The sequence below is a fragment of the Vombatus ursinus genome, unplaced genomic scaffold (assembly GCF_900497805.2).
Source record: "Vombatus ursinus unplaced genomic scaffold, bare-nosed wombat genome assembly UNPS02014859.1, whole genome shotgun sequence".
NCBI classification, from domain to species: Eukaryota; Metazoa; Chordata; class Mammalia; order Diprotodontia; family Vombatidae; genus Vombatus; species Vombatus ursinus.
Window position 1 is genome coordinate 2816452 of NW_020954637.1, and position 17047 is coordinate 2833498.

Here is a 17047-nt window from a genome sequence, read left to right on the forward strand (position 1 = left end):
GGGAGGGCCCTTAGGACACAGGATATCAGAGCTGGGAGGGCCCTTAGCACGTGGAATGTTAAACCTGGGAAGGCCTTTAGAACACAGAATATCAGAGGCAGGCACGACCTTAGAACACAACATGTTAGAGACAAGCTATTTTCCTGGAAAGAATGCAAGATTTGGAGTTAGAGGACCTTGGTTTATGTGCTTGTTTAGGCATTTCCTACCTTTGCTACCTGGGGTGAGACACTGACCCTGTCTGTGCCTCAGGCTTCCCACCTGCACAATGAGAGGGCCCATTGCATAGAGAAAAGGCTGGGTTTGGGTCCCCCCAGTGACATATCCTGGATGCGTGACCCTAATTAGGCAAGTCCCTCACCCTCTCAGTGACCTAGGCAGCCATCTAAGCCTATATGTTGCAGAGAAGGTACTGACCTGCATTAGTAGAGGGACTTCCCTCACCTGGGAATTCCTTCTCCCACTAGAATGGCAGGTCCCATCTCTGTCCCCATCTTAAAGCTAGAGGGCTGGACGAGACAGGATGGATGCTCTGGGGTGCGAGAGCTGGAGGAATGGCTTGTCACGTCTGGAAGGGACCACACAGAAACTATCTAGTCCTACCCTTTCATTTTTAGAGGAGGATGCTAAAGGCCAGGAGGTGCAGTGGTTAGAGCACTAGGCGCGATTCAGGAAGACCTAGATTCAAATCCAGCCTAAGATACTTACTAGCTGTGTGACGCTGGGCAAGCCACTTCGCCTCTGTCTGCCTCAGTTTCCTCAACTGTAAAATGGGTATAATAACAACACCTATCTCCCAGGGTTATGGTGAGGATTAAATGAGACAATATTGATAAAGCACTTAACACAGTGCTTGGCACATAGTAGGTGTGCCGTATAAATGCTTATTCCCTTCCCTAGTATCTTGCAACTCCTTCAGAGCTCAGAAGTCGAACTAGAATTCAGATCCTCTTACTCCCTGACTTTTTGTTTTAGAGGCAATTGGAGTTAAGTGACTTGGCCAGGGTCACATAGTTAGTAAGTGTCTGAGGCTGGATTTGAACTCAGATCCTCCTGATTCCAGGGCTGGTACTCTATCCACTGCACCATCTAGCTGCCCCCTCCCTGACTTTTTTTAACTATTCAAGAAACCAAGATCTTTCTGATTGATTGAGTTGGCCCATCAGGGTTCTTGGGGGGGGGCATGAATGAATTTTAATACCTCTTAGAGTGTATTTTGTGTGTCCTGGCTATTGACCAAATACTGGCTAATGTGCACAGCAGGGAAGAGCAATGATCAGATGCCTTAATTAGACCTCTGTTAGTGATTCTGTGATGATGGATGAGTCATTTGTTAAGTGAGCTCTCCTGTGGAAGGCAAGATTCACATTCAAACACAAGGCTAGGAGCTGGACTTGTGATTTCACCGGTATAGGGAACTCCCAGGTGAGGATACTCCCTCCACCAGTGCAGATTGGCACCCTCTATGCATCTTATATTCTTAGAGAATTGCCTAGAGCTCTGAGGTGATTTAGTGACTTGTCCAGGGTCACACCAATATGTGCGGGAGGGGGTGCTTCCTGGTTTTTAGGCTGGCTCTCTATCCACCCTCCCAGGCTGTCCTTCCACATTCAAACATACTTGTGAGAATTCAAACACATTTTCAATGACTTGAGTACTAACAGCTTTAATGGAGGCAGAAGAGACAAGCAAAAGCAAACCTTAAAACACATTTTCTGAAGAATAAACCAATAAACAAAAAATGCTCCTTGACATTCAAGGGCCCCTTGTGATTTCCAGGATGGCTTTCCAGAGGGCGGCTTAGGACTTCTAGACATGATCATCATGACCAGCATTTATTGAATACTACTGCGTCCAAGGTCCATTGGTGTAGGTTCTGACCTCTAGAAGCTCACATCCAGATGGTGGAGGCAAGAGAGGCTAACTGACACGACCAGTTAGCTACAGCCCAGGGTAGTCTATGCTCAGAGCTAAATAGGGAGGCAGACGGCATCATATGAGCATGGGAGGGAGAGATTGGTGTGGGCTGGCCAAGTCAAGACAGTAAAGGTAAGACCAGCAGAGCTCAGCTGATAGGGAGGGAGAAAGGAGATCCTTCCAATCAATCAACAAGTATTTATTAAATGTGTACTAGGTGTCAGGTCCTGGGGATACAAAGTAAAAAAATGAATCAGCCCCTGCCCTCAAAGAGCTTCTATTCTTGTAGGAGAAAGAGCACGAGGTAAGCATGGGAGATGATGGGCGGAGAGAAGGCTGGACAAGCTATTATAAGGTCCTAGTCTGGGAAGAGCAGGAAGCCAGAGAAGACGCTATCAGAGCCCTCAGTGCCAACGATGCCGTTAAAGTCATTGACCTCCAACCACACCTCCTCTCCCAGTGCCACTTGGAGCAGGACCCCACCTGAGCTGACCTGCTTTTTGTTGGATAAATGGTCACAGAAGGAGGCCTTTCTGGTACCACTGAGGAACAGGGAGAGGCACATGTTGGCCGTCTGAGACGTGTGGTAGACAAAGTAATAGAGGCCTGGCACCTTGCAGGTGAATTTGCCTGTGGTCAGGTCATAGTCTCCCTGAGGGTTGGTGATGACCATGTTGAACTTGACCAGTTTATTGGCCTCTGGGTACTGCTGGGTCTTCCGTGCCACTGAGAACACTGATTGGTACTTCAGCTTGTATTTGCCAGGGAAACCTGGCTGTCCTGGTGGACCCTGGGAGCCTGCATCACCAGGGGCCCCTGCCGGTCCCATGGGACCATTCTTCCCAGGGTGACCTGGGAGTCCTGGTTCTCCTTTCTGGCCCTTGGGTCCATGTGTCCCAGGAATGGCTGGTATCCCTGTGGAAAGAAGGGACATTTCAGAGAGGACATCCTATACTGGAGCTCAATCAATTCATTAGTGAGAATTTATTAAGCAATATTATATGCCGAATACTACATTAGGTGCTGGGAATACAAAGACAAAGGGAAAATGGTACATCTGAGCCTCAGTGTTCTGATCTATAGAATGGGAAGAATGATACTTATATTGTCTACCTCACTGGGTTATGATGAGGAGAATGCATTTTATAAACCTTAACCTGCTATACAAATATGTTATTGTTGTTACTACCTCAGAATACATTAATAGAAACATTGCTTATTATTATGAACAATAACAATAATCCATGACTCACATCCCTATAGTATGCTAAGGTCTACAAAGGGTTTTTCTCATGGGCAATGTGAATATTCTGATGCCCATTTACAGATGAGGAAACTAAGATTTGGAGCCATTAAATGCCATGTCCAAGGTTCCACATCCATTAAATTCAGGTCTGATGCTCTTACTACAAAAGGGATTCCTGCTCAGGTAGGGATGTTCTAAGACCACCCTTCCCTTGGACTCCTTCCAGCATTGAGGTGCCATGATTTTATAAGAGAAAGAAAGGAGTGGATAAGGAGAAAGAGATTTCCTAAATGTTTAATATTTTAGGAGACACACCATCCATATGTTTACCTCCCACTATGCCCCTCTCAGAAGTGAAGTCTCCCTTTTTTCCCTTTCTCCTAATTCTGCCTGTCCTCTAAGGCTCAGCTCTGGATTCACCTCCTCCATAAAACAATGTCTGATCACCACAACTCAGGATGGATTCTTCTGTTCTGCAGCTGTCCGTTTGCATACACTACTTCATCCACACTTAAGCATTCTGCTTTTTGAAACTTCACGGTTTTTTTAATTTAAATGTTGATGTGGGTTTTCTCTCACCAACATGAAGAGCCCCACTACCCCCTTGAAATGACCTGGCCTTAACTTTGTATACATTTCATAGATATTTATATGTGTACCTTTTGTTTTTTCCTGATAGAATATAAACTCCCTGAGGGCAGGAATTTTTTTTTTCCTTTTCTCTTTGGTTCCCCAGTGCCTAGCACAGGACCTGACACAAAGGGGCCCTTAACAAATGCTTGTTGGCTGATTTATTGATTGAGGTCAGGGTCTGGACCTTAGAACTCTTTGTACCTTCCAAATCATCTCACAGAGCCCTGGGCGCTTAGTAGGAGATCAATCATCATTAGTAACCATTTCTACCTCTATTGCACTTTATAGTTTACAAAATAATTTCCTCCAAACTCCATAGGGTTACCTGTAAGGTTACTAGGTACAGGGAGTGTGAGGAACAGTCCCCCCATTTTGTAGATGGGGACACTGAATACTGCAGAGGAGAAATTACTTCCTTGTCTGTAGTGATCTGGTTCATAGGAGGCAGAGTCAGAAATGGACCCAGTTCTTTTGGCTCCAAATCCAGAACATTTGCCAATAACCCATGCTGCCTAGCTAACCTTCCTGACAACGTGGTGCGAAGGAAGGTGACTGTCTTACATTCAGGATTGGGCTTGAGTGCTTACAAGTTATGTGACCTTGGATAAGTCACCGTTTCTGCCTCTGTAAAATGGGGAGAATGATAACTATATCATCCATCTTGTTTTGAGGAATGTGTTTTGTGGACCTCCAAGGACTCCCTGGGAATGCGACTTGTTAGAATTAGGATGACACCATACTGCCTGTCCTCAGAAAGTCAGAGAGGTCTTCCTTCCAGCCCCAGCCATTTCTCAATGTGTACTCCTTCACCATAGTTCAGCTGCAGGAAAGGAAATAGGACTGGAGCTAGAACCAGGTGTTCAGACTCCCTGCCCCAGGTGTTTGCCATTCAATTCACCAAGCCTTTATTAAGCACCTACTGTGTGCAAAGTCATGTACTAGGAGATGGGGAATCCAAAGATGAAAGGTGGCACAGTCTCTGTCCCTAAGGAACTTGCTTAGAGTCAGTTATTGGAGATGTGCCAAGTGCACATAGAAATAAGGAAAACAAAGTGGAATGGGGCAGAGGCCAAAGTGCTCTGGGATTATTAGAAGTGGAGGGAACCCTAAACCTTCTCCAGATAGATGCATTAACATACATATAGGGCTTCCCCTGAGTATGCCCCCCACTTTACCCCTCCTCACCCTCTAGGTACACCCCCATGCCTCCTCTCCCCCCACCACAGAATGTCCCATGAACACACACAGAGAAACACACAGCTTGCTTCCTATATATACTTTCAATGACAAATGTGCCTACAGGGACCACACAGCAGATTGAGTGGAGAGGTTTGAACCTGGAGTCAAAGTTTAGCTCCTACCAGCTGTATGCCCCTGGGTACGTCACTAACTTCTCCGAGTCTCAGTTTCCTCTTCCACAAAATGGGGAAATAATAGCAGCCACCTCCTTGGGTTGTGCAGCTAATCTCTGATGAGATTATACATGTAAAAATTGCTTTGCAAACCTTAGATCTCTCTATAAAGGTGAGTTATGACTATGAGTTATTGGAGGTAGTACGCACAACACTCTGTCAACCTTAGCATGGCACATATCTGTGTGTTATTGTTATTAGTTAATACTCTTCTTCTTTGCATACACTTTGCACGGCTATATAACCTTGAACACACGCATCGTCTCACACTGACATGAAGTTACACAGATACATACAAAGCTCCCCGCAGACTCCCCTGTGACATACTCACATAGACTCAGGCACAAACATACACAGCCTGTCAGAGGTACATACGCATACACACAGAGTCTTTTACAGACATTTAACCTCCAGATGGGTATGTATTAGCATTTATGTCATGTCTATTGCCTCATTTGGTCACACGTAGGGACACCATAAACACACCCATGTACAGACACACGCAGAGAGACTCCCTCCCTCACTGTGGCCAACCCTTCTTAATTTCCTGCTGTATAGACCTGGAGCCCCGGTTCAATACAGACACATAAGCAGACATCACCCCCTACCCTACCCTTCCCCCAGATCTCTAGGGTCAGATCCCACCCCCGTGCTTTTCTGGTCCCCACCTTCCCCTCCCCCTTTTCCCTCCTCACTTAATTGATGACTAAGGTCTTCCGGACAGGGGAGGAAGGAAGAGAGAGCAGAATCCCTGTTCTTCCCAAGGTTTGATAGTGGTGAGCAGATGATGCCATTGCTGTGCACTGGGAGTCAGGAACCCTGGGTTCTAGCTCTCGCTTTTCCACTTAATGGGCCCATGACCTTGTACTTCATCTGCCTCAATTTCAATTTCTTTATCTGTAAAGGGAGGGCATAGGACTGGGTGCTGAGCGTGCCTCTCTTCTATGGCCACGGACAACTCTGAGCTTCCAGAATGGGGCCCCGTCCCCTCAGAGGAGAAGGCATGAAGCATTCTGAGAGTCTCACTGCTCCTTAAACTTGGACTATAGAGGCCCCTGCCAGGTTTACATGCCAAGGGGATGGGCATCTGCTAGCATCGTCCTTCAGCATCTCCCATGAATAGGGGATTACTGTACACTGAGGCAAGGTGTGATAACCAAACACTGGGCCCCGGGGGCCCACGGTACTCCCGTCCCTCTGCTTCCACTGCTATCTCTGCTCTTCCCCATTCAGTTGTTTTCCTTAGGCTGGCAGGACTCACCTGGCTCCCCCTTGGGCCCCTTCAGCCCATCTCGGCCGTCTTTCCCTGGAGCCCCAGGCATTCCAGGCATTCCAGGGATCCCATAGCAGCTGGAGGCTGGGTCAGCCTGGATCCCTCCCAGAAGGGCCAATAGGAACAGAAGCAGATTCAGGCCATGGCCCTGAGGTGGCTTCATGTCCATCCTGTGGAAATCCCAGCACCAGTGAGGGAGGAAGAAGCTCCTGGGCTCTCCTTTTCTAACACCCTTTGGAGAGCAACCCCCTCCCCCAAAGAACACCCACCAGGGGTATGGGGGATGGAAAGCCAAGCTGGAAATCCAGCTGGCCATAGCTAGGCTATCTGTGGGTCACCCCTCCATTTGCTTGCCTCTGGCCCCATCCCCCTCGATCTTACCTGCAGAAGAAAGGGCTTTCTCCCCAAGACCAGACTCCTAGGCTCTGAAGGAAAGATGGGACCTGCCCTCGTTCTCCACTTGCACCTTTCCTGCCCTTCCACCCTTAATCCTTTTCTCCCCCCTCAGTCCTATGTTCAGTAGGATTCTTAGGAGTTCCTGAGCTACATCTTGGTAGTGTGGGGATAATGGAGACGTCTGGCATTTAGAATATTATCAGAATACAGACTATGAAGTCTGGAAGGGATCTTTCTTAGCACACAGAACATCAGCTTGGGAGAATCTTAGAACAGGCAATGTCAGAGCCAGAAGAGAGCTTAGAACATAGATTGTCAGGTCTGAGAGGATTCTCAGAACAGAGAATATTGGAGCTGGAAGGGCCCTTAGAGATAAGCTAGAGATAATTTTATGGATGAGAAAACTCCCTCCTTTCCCCTTCCTTCCCCCCTCCTTCTGTTCCTTTGACTCCCTCGAGATATTGTCATGCTAACCAGTCAGCCCTGGGAAGATAGCGGGAAGGAGAAAGCCCAGTCTCACCTGGGGGCTGCTGCCTCCTGGGATGGAGCTGGAGGGCACTAGGCCTGTTCTCAGAAGTGGTGCCTCAGTGGCCGCTGCTTCCCTTCTCAGAGGGCAGGAGGAAGTCTGGTCAGTGGGAGCCTCAGGACACCATGTCCCGTCCCCCTTCCCCCAATTCCCTCCCTCTTTCCCTCACAGATCTCACTTCCTCTTTTGCCTTGTTTCCCCCAAATTTTGACCCTGGGGATTGCTGAGCTAGGCTGACCGCATGAAAACCCACCCAGATCTCTGAGAACCTTTGTGTTGACAGATAGGAATGGGAACTAGGAGTCCCTTTCTCAAGAGGAAAGCCAAAGCTGGCCTGGTCTGGCACTCAGATGGTGTGACTTACAGACTTAGAATGACTTACTGACTCACAGACTTAGAATGTTAGATCTGAAAGGGATCTTAGAATATAGAGGGTTCTCTCATAGAATGTTAGGTGAAAAGACTCTTAGAAACCACCTAAGTCAAGCCCTGGGTTTTTTTCCCCAGTTTTTAATTCTTATTAATGTCTTCCTTTTATTATTTATTTTTTTATTTTTTTAGGTAATTGGGGTTAAGTGACTTGCCCAGGGTCATGCAGCTAGTGTCAACTGTCTAGTCTGAGGCCGCATTTTAGCTCAGGTCCTCCTGACTCCAGGGCCGGTACTCTATCCACTGTGCCACATAGCTGCCCCCAATGTCTTCCTTTTATATCACCTTCACTTCTGAATTTATCCTTCTTTCCTTCCCTATCTAGGGAATCTTCCACTGAAATAAAGAGGGAGAGAGAAAAAGAAAGGAGACAAAGTCATGGCAAAACTCATCAATCCATGAACTGAGTCTGACAGGATACGCAGTGTTTCTCACCACCAGCCCCCCACCTCTGCCAAGAAGGGAGGCAGGTTAATTTCTTCGTCTTTTGGCTATGCTTGTCAAGTCTGTCATTTTATAGGTGAACTCCCTGAGACCCACAGTGGGGAGTTTGTGGCCTAATGTCACAAAGTCACTAAGAGTCAGGGTCAGGTCTCAAACCCAAGACCTCTGATTAGCAGCCAGGGTTCTTTTCATCTCCTTACCATGTGGCCCATGGCTCAGGCCATCATCTTCATTTTCATCTCCATCAGAACTCTGAGAAACCAGGCTCTGTTAGGGGAGCTTTTACCTCATCTTGTCTGGAACAGGGTCTTTAAGTCACTTCAAGTCACATTCCCCCACCCACTTACCCTCCCCAGTTTCTTCACTAGAATGGAAGCTCCTTGAGGGCAGAGACTCTCATATCTGCTTGAATTTATATCCTCAGTGCTGCTTGGCACAGTGCCTGGCATAGAAAAAACACTACATACTCCATCATCTCTTCTCTCTCTGTCTGTCTTTCTATCTATCCATCCATCTATCTATCCATCCATCCATAATCTATCTATCTATCTATCTATCTATCTGTTGGTCTGTGTCTGTTCATCTATTCATCTGTCTAGCATATTTGTAAAGTGTTTAGCATGTTGCCTAGCATATAGCGCGTGCTTAAAAAATGTTCCCTTTCCCATATTTATATCATGATCCCCTTCTATCTTTTGGCTTCTAATTCTTTATACCTTCATATTCCTTCCGATCCCAGAACAGAAATAGGAGGCAGGTGAATGGAGAGCTTGGAGCTTGGAGGGTGGGAAGAGTCTGGAATGGAACAGATGGATCGGTGATTTTGGGAAACTGAGCCCAACTCTCTCTCTGGGGCCTGGAGTCTTCTACCCTCTTCTAACCCCTTCCAGAGTGGGATGGTTCTGGAGTCTCAGAGGTTTCTCTCTCCATCTCATTCTTTGACAAAGGACCTCGGAAGTTGTCAGAGATCATTGCCCCTCCACAGCTGGGGAGTGGGAGATGGGCAGGAAGGAAGATTAGAGGAGGTGCTACCAGGGAAGGTGGGAGAGGAGAGGAGGGGAGGAGGAAGGGCAGGTAGACCGGCCAGTCAGCCTTGGGGAAAGGGTGGTAGAAGGGTACCCACAGCAGGACCCCTGAGCCTGACAATGAATATGGAAGCCTTGGGATTTCAATAGGCCTCCAGCTTGGGAAGCTGATTTAAAAAAACCCCAACAAAACTTGATCATTTTGTTTTGACATAACAGATTCACCCTCACAAACACACATGAAGTGTTTTGAAGCCAGATTCGAATGTAATAAATTCAAGGGCTGGGAAGGAAGGGAAGAAAACAATCGATCAATGAGCATTTATTAAGCTTACTAAGTACTGGTGGGGATCTTGCAGCCTCTAGGCCACGTGTGGCCCTCTAGGTCCTCAAGTGTGGCCCTTGACAAATTTGTTCTGGGAAGTTTGGATTCAGTCAAAGGGCTGCACTTGAGGACTAGAGGGCTGCATGCAGCCTCCAGGCCACAGGTTACCCACTCCAGTAACTAGGCACTGTGTTAAATTAGTACTAAGAAAAGTAAAAAGAGTTCCTGCCCCCAAGGAGCTTACATTCTAATGAGACAACGGGGTAAATAACAACAAGTACTATATTCAGAGTTGGGGCAGCTAGGTGACAGAGTGGATAGAGTGCTGGGCCTGGAGTCAGGAAGCCTCCAGTTCAAATCTGGCTTCAGACACTTCCTAGCTGTGTAACTCTGGGCAAGTCACTTAACTTTGGTTGCCTCAAGTTTCCTCATCTGTAAAATGATCTGGAGAAGGAAACGGTAAACCACTCCAGTATCTTTGCTGAGAAAAGTCCAAAAGGGGTCACAAAGAATCAGACACGACTGAACAACAACAAAAATATTCAGAGTGAATGAAAGGTGACCTTAGAGGGTTAGAGAAAGCGCTCATCTCCCTGCACAACCCTTCCCCTCTTCCCATCTCGGACAGGCTGAAGGATTAATTTTCCTAAATCTCAACAAGACCCTTTTCTGCTCAAGCACTTTCAGTGGCTCTCATTGCCTTTAGCATTAAGCCCAGGCTCCTGAGCTTGACATTCAGAGCCCTCCAGGAGCTGATTAGAATCAGCGTACAGGCTGTCTCATTCTCAATAATCTAATGTTTGCTTCATTCTTGTCTTTGGAACCTCAGGGCCTAGCACAGTGCTTGACACATAGTAGACACTTAATTAAGGCTCGTTGATTGATTTTAAGCTTTGGTTTCGGCACTCCCAAATTCAGATCCCGTGTTCTGCCCAAACTGGCTTTTTCACTGCTCCTCAGCATGGGTCACAGCCTAGGAGGACTGGCTTAAAGGGTTAGTGACAGCTCTCCTGGGGGGAGGGCAGCCCCTTTTTCACTCACCCACAAACTTCAGTCTGGAAACAAGAGGGTTGGAGGTCTTGTGAAGGTGGGGAGGAGCATAAAATTGGGGTCGAAGGAGTGTGGAGAGAGGCTACTGAGAAGCTCCTTATTCCTGACCCAGGCCCAGAACCTCTGGATTGATCTGGATGAGGCAGAGAGTATGGCAGGGTGACAGGGTGTGAAGCGTGCTGGGGATTAGGAAGAGCCTGGGTTAGGGGGTAGGGCAGGGAGCTTCCTGCAAAAGAGGAGGAATTAGGGAATTACAGAATATTGCAGCTAGAAGGGCCCTTAGAACTCAGAATGTTGGAGCTGGGAGGGCCCCTAGAACACAGAATGTCGGAGCAGGGAGGGCCCCTAGAGCACAGAATGTCAGAGCAGGGAGGGCCCCTAGAGCACAGAATGTCGGAGCAGGGAGGGCCCTTAGAGGCCATCTGGTTCAACCTACTCATTTTATACAGGAGGAAACTGAGGCTCAGAGAAAGGAAATGATGACCCCAACGTCACACAAGGACTTAGGGGCAGAGGCAGGACCCCAGCTCAGTTCTCCTAGATTTGCTTCCTCCCTTCCTTCATCCCAATCTTTCAAGGCCTTGTGAGGAGACTGGAAAGTCTAATAAGCTCATCTTTGCTCAGGGGTTAATGACTGATAATGGCTTCATGGATGTTATGTTGTTTCTTCCTTCTAGCTAATGCTTAATCAGGGGCCTCCACTGTCTTAATCCATACAGCAAGAAAACGCTTGGGATTTGTCACGGATCGGAGAGAGATTCAAGGTGGGAGTGCGGTGGGGACGTGCCTCAAGTCAGGGAGCAAATAGGCACCTTCAGTTGGAAAGATCTCACCCTGATCTATTCCCATGGCTGGATACACAACACAGAATCCATGCCCTAAGCAGTGGAGGCCTAAGAGAGTAGCTGCATTGTGGGTATAGCATGGATCAAAGCCAGTGGGGAGACAGGGTAGGAATCAGGTAGACCTGACTTCAAATCCTTAGATTCTTAGTAGCTGTGTGACTCTGGAAGAGTCACTTACCCTCACTCAGCCTCAGTTTCCTTATCTGTAAAATGGAGATAAAAATAATACCAATTTAACAGGGTTGTTGTAAAGATCACAGTATGCAAAGTGTTCTGCAAGCCTTAATAGCGCTCTATTGGTTTTATTATTCTTATTATGACGGAGTGCAAGGTTCACAGACTTGAATCCAAGGAGACCTGTGTGACTTTGGTTAAGTCACTTTCCTTTTCTGTGGGTTGGGTGATTGGATTAGGCCTGCAGATGACCTCTATGGTCCCTTCCAGCTCTAACATTTTAAATTTTAACATTCCCTGTTCTAAGGTGCCGCCTTCTCTTCCCCCCGTTTGTGGTTCTGTGAGCACCTCTGCTGGTCCCGAGACGATGCTGGTCCCTGGGGCTTCCCCTGGGCTGCCCATCCTAGACAGAATCTCAGATCACTCATAACTGAGATTCAGGGCGCATCAGCGACTGGGAAAGACCTTCACGCGCAGACCAGCGTCGGCCAGCAGGTGGCGGCCACGGCCCGCAAAGAAGGGCTTTGTCCTGAGCCGGGCATGTGATCAGTCACCAGCTTTGTGCCCCCCAGGACATTTTTCCCCATTCCGAGCTTTCTCAACACCTTCCCCACCCCCACCCTCACCCCCCCACCCCTCCTCCCTTTCCCGTTTGGTGTCAGGACATAGAGGGAGAAATGAGGAAACTCTGAAGATGTTTCTGAGAGTCTCATCCAGAGATGAAGGAGGGGATTTAGGGCCAAGAGACATAGGGAGTGGTGGCTTGGTGAGGGCCCAGGAGTGAGGGGTGAGGGAAAGCTGAGGGAAAAGAGGTGAGAGGCCAGAGTAGAGAGGAGCAGTTGGCTTTCCCCTCTGTGCTCCCTGAGAATATTCCCCCAGCCCCTTTTCCCATCCCCGCCATCTTCCTCCCCAACCGCCCCATTCCCAACCCCTCACCTCCCGATCTACGTTCCCTGTTCCCGTCCCTCCATTTTCTTAACCCTATACACCCATTCCTATATCTTCAACTTCCTAGTCCTGTCTCTTCAAAAAGGCTATTATTCCTATTTCTTTTGCCTTTTCGCTAGGCCCACATACTGAGTCTTCCATCCCCATGTCTCCCCAGGCCTATCCTTTCTCAACCCCTTCTTCCTGGGGCCCTATTACGCCTTCCCCATTCTCCTTTTCCTATTCCTACATTTCCAATATCCCCCTCCCATCCTTCTAGCCCCGTCTTCCCTAGGACCACCCTCTCTCAGCCCCATTCTCCTATAAACTTTTCACCCCATCCTCACCTCATCCTTGCCCTATCTTCACTCTAGGTCATACCTGAAGGAAAATAGGAAGAAGGCAGAAAGAACTGAATCACTTTATTTATTCATTAAGATCTCGGTTCAGGTGGTTACATGCTGTGCTGAGGATGCGAGGGGATCACTGCCCCCCTCAGCACTAGGGGTGTAGGGATGGGCAGAGGTGGCTTGGAAGGAGTGACCGAATGGTCACTCAGCCCTGGGCTGCGGAGGAGAGAGGCAAAGTCAAGCCCATGAGTGAGACCGGACACAGGAGGGAGGGCAGCCATCAGCACAGGGATGCCAAAGTCCCGGAGAGGGGCTTCTTCAGAAGTGGGAGAGCCAAGCAGAGGGGCAGACAGGCTTAGGCAAAGATGGTGCTTTTGGCATGGAGTACTCATTCTCTTGCTCTGGTGGATAATGCTTTGATGGCCCCAGGGTTGGGGCAGAAGGGAGCTACTGAGGGATTGGGAGCCCAAGGACAGGGAGACAGAGCATTCTGGATCCTGGAGCTGGAAAGGGCCTCAAGAGACCAATCACCTGGTCCATGCCCTCTGCCTTTGAGCAGTCAAAGGATCCTTCTCATGTTATACAGAGAGGGCAAGAGAAGGGTGGTTACATGTGAAGACCACATGGGACAGTGCAAACACCACCTCTGACATTGGCTCTGTGGCTCCAGACAAGCTGTCTTTTAGCTCCTATTCTCAGTTTCCCCATCTGACATATAAGAATAATGACCCTTCTCTCTCCCTCCCAAGGTGTTTGTGAAGACGATGCTTTGGAAAGTTCCTAAGGTACTAAAAGAAAAAGATGTTGTTGTTTTTAAATGACTTGCCCAAGAGGCAGGCAGACTGGCATCGTGTGGTAGCACTGGGTTAGCAGCCTTTTTCAGACATTTACTTTGTAACCCTGGCTGCGGCGCTGTACCTCTTTGACAGCCTGTTTCCTCATTTGTAAAATCAAAGCATTGGATAGGATGACCCCTGGGGTCCCACCTAGCTCCGGGGGGGGGGTGGATGGAAAGGATTAGAGAGATGCAAGCTGAAAGGCTGGTCTTTGCTGGGAGTTCCAAGCTTCTCTACCCTACGGCCCCAAATTCAGTTGGAGGGGAAAAGGAGGAAGCCGCTGAAGACGCTATCCATATCTTTACCGCTGTAGATTTTATTGCCTCGGAGAGGGTCTGTTTCAATCCACACCTGGTCACCCTCTGCCAGTGTCAGCACCGTGCCGCCAGAGTTGACCTGATAAAGTCCCTTACTGTTGCTGTCGCAGAAGCCCAAGGAGCGTCTGGTCTGGCCTCCCTTGGAGGTCGTGATGAAGAGACAAAGGTCCCCAGTGGACACCACGTGGAAGGCAAAGTAGTAGTGGCCAGCTAATTTACAGATAAACTTGCCGGTGTTGCCGTGATAGTGGTTTTCCTGGTTGGTGATGACGTGGTCGAATATGACCACTCTGTCATCCTGTCGTGGGTTCTTCCGGACTGCTGAGAAGGCTGGATGGGACTGCTTTTCAATTCTTCCCGTCTCTCCCTTGCGACCGCTCTCTCCAGGCATTCCCGGGGGTCCTTGGGGGCCGGTCGGACCTCCAAAACCTCTATTCCCTGGCTTTCCAGGGAGACCAGGTTCACCCTCATCCCCCTTGAGACCCCGGACTCCTGTCTTTGCTCCTGGTGTCCCTATTATGAAAGAGATTTCAGTGACTGAGTGCGAGTCACCCTGGGAGACTGTGGTCTGAGCACCAGAGACCCCAGCTTAGCTGAAGCAATTTTGGAGGGACCTTGAGGGCCGTGCCCTAGGATGGGACAGGGGTCACCTGTGGGTAAAGCTGAGCGCCCAAGGAAACACCTGAAAGCATTAGAAGACAGAATGTACCAATACAGAGAGGCAGGCCTAGAAGGGGCCTTAGAACAGAGGATGTCCGAGGTGGGAGGGCCCTGAGAACACAGAGTCCCAGAGGTAAAAGGGAGAAGGATCACCCTCTCTTCTCTGTCTGGACTGGTTTGCTCAGTTGGGGAAGGGGCACACTGGCCTCTGTTTGTCCGGGAGGTAGGGTGGATCCTCGGAATCCACAGAACGCAGACAAATGGACCCGTTTTTGTTTTGTTTCCCCCTATTCTGGTGCTGTTGAATGAGCACTGGATTTGGGAACAGAAAAGCTGAACTGGAACCCCATTGCCGCCTCTTCCTCCTTGTGTGACCTTGGCCAAGTCACTTCCCCTCTCTGGCCTCAGTTCCGTTATCCACAAAATGGAGGGGTTGAACGTAATGGCCTAAGACATTCAGCTGGCTCTAAATGGATTCTTCCATTTCCCTGAGATCTTTTTCTTTCCTCTCATGCCCTGAAGGACAGAGCTCAGGTTGGTTGGGCTTAGTAAGGCTGGGGAGCTGTAAATTTGGTACTGAACTATCCCAAGGCTCTGTTCATGGACCCTTTCTGCCTGGGCTTGGATTTAGGGAATTAGAGAACTTAGATCTAGAAGAAGGGACCATGAAGATTACACAGCCCATTTCCTTCATTATTTTTTAAATGGGGGGAGGGGGAAGGAGAGGGGGAGAGAAACTGTAAACAGACACGTAAACAAGACTTGCCCAAAGTCACTTGGCCGGCCGGTGGCAAAGCTGGGATTTCCATCTATCACTACACCTCAGCTCACCGCCCCCTCCCCACCCTCTGCCCCGTGCTCACCCTGACCTCCGGAGCTGGGTTGCCTGGAGTGGGGAGGTGGGCATTTGTCCTGGAGGCCGTACTTACCTTGCTCGCCACGATCCCCCTTAGGTCCTGGGCGCCCATTCAGACCTGGGGCTCCAGGCTGCCCCGGCTTCCCATCAGGAGCTCTGCACACATTCTGTGGCAAGGTGGAGCCCAGGCACAGGGCCAGCACGCAGGCTGCCAGCCAGGCCCACGAGGCCATGCTGCCTGTGGGGAGAAAGGCCACACCGGGAGGGGGTCAGAGGCAGGTGCCCCATTAATCCCCTTGTCTCATTCTCTTGCTCACAGGAGTCTGCCCTATTCAGGCCCTTCCCAGCTGTACCAGCCCCAGAAAAGATCGCAGCCAGACACCTGTCTCTGAGGGGGCCTGTGGCACCAGGTGGCAGCAGCCCTCCCCATACCTCTCCTTGGGCCATACCCAGCAGAGGGACCCCTGGAGTTGCTCCAGAGGGCAGGAATGAGAGATGGGGTTGAGAGGCAAAGGCAGGCGCAGGCTTGGTGCTCTGCTGATGGAGGGAGGGCTGATGGAGAATGGGTCAAGGGAGAGGATTGAGTATTGAGCATGTGGGACCCCCCCCCCCACCTGTATTCCTTCTGAACTGATGCTCAGTCCAACATCCTGAGGCCGGGTTTTCTCTTCCCCTTTCCTCTTTAAATTCCATCCTCCTCCTACCCCATTCTCCTCAAGGTCCATCTCCCATATTAGCAGTTTCCCTCATCTCCAACCCTTTTATCCCCAGATTCCTCAGTTCCCTTCCCCCACTCCCAATTGTCATTCAGGTCTATCATCTCCCCCACCCCAAGTCCACATCATCACTCCCACCCTCAGCTCCATCTCTCTAGCCCTCTCATCCCTTGGTCACTCTTCCTATCCCTTAACCATGAGAATAGTTCCCAGATATTTCTGAGGAAATCTGGGAGCATCCTGACCCTGAAAATGATTTCGCAGCCTCAGCCCCAGCCCCGGTTCACTGGACAGGAACTTGGGTCCCAGCCTCAAGGCCTAGATCCCCTAAGATGGGGCTGAACTCTCAGGTCTTACCTGCCCTTGGGGTGCTGGTCTTAGGTGAGATGCTTCCACTGACTGCCTGTCTCTAAGCCGTCTGCACCCTCAAGAAAGGGGAGTCACTAGGGCCTGAAGGGAAATGACCTTACCCTTCCTTTACAGAAGGGTGCCAACTTTCACATCCCATCCCACTTCCCCTTTCCTGACCAATAAACCCCGGTGGGGTTCCACCAGAGAAACAGACAAACTCAGCAAAAATGGGGAGGGTTCTGAGAAATGAAAGGGGAAGCTGGGGCATGAGGGGCAGGTGGCTGGCGGGGCAGGGAAGCAGTCTGGAGGGAACGACAGACACATTCGTGGAAACCAGAG

The 17047-nt window shown here is 49.4% G+C and overlaps 2 protein-coding genes across 4 annotated transcripts; both read right to left on the reverse strand.

Annotated features, from left to right (window-relative positions):
* Window positions 1–1648: 1648 nt before the first annotated feature.
* C1QC (complement C1q C chain) lies at window positions 1649–7509 on the reverse strand. Its single transcript, XM_027841413.1, has 3 exons — window positions 7398–7509; window positions 6470–6651; window positions 1649–2832 (listed from the first exon to the last, which is right to left on the reverse strand). Exons 2-3 carry the CDS (start codon window positions 6648–6650, stop codon window positions 2276–2278), a joined length of 738 nt encoding a protein of 245 aa, XP_027697214.1. The 5' UTR covers window position 6651; window positions 7398–7509; the 3' UTR covers window positions 1649–2275.
* Window positions 7510–13025: 5516 nt separating this feature from the next.
* Window positions 13026–16820, reverse strand: C1QA (complement C1q A chain). 3 transcript variants are annotated; one of them, XM_027841396.1, is made up of 4 exons: window positions 16715–16812; window positions 16091–16193; window positions 15715–15879; window positions 13026–14638 (listed from the first exon to the last, which is right to left on the reverse strand). In XM_027841396.1, the coding sequence occupies exons 3-4, from the start codon at window positions 15872–15874 to the stop codon at window positions 14061–14063; spliced, it is 738 nt and encodes a 245-aa protein (XP_027697197.1). In that variant the 5' UTR covers window positions 15875–15879; window positions 16091–16193; window positions 16715–16812; the 3' UTR covers window positions 13026–14060. The 3 variants fall into 3 exon arrangements, with proteins under 3 accessions (XP_027697197.1, XP_027697196.1, XP_027697194.1); XM_027841395.1 differs by having other exon boundaries at window positions 16074–16193; XM_027841393.1 differs by lacking the exon at window positions 16091–16193 and having other exon boundaries at window positions 16715–16820.
* Between the last annotated feature and the right edge of the window lie 227 nt (window positions 16821–17047).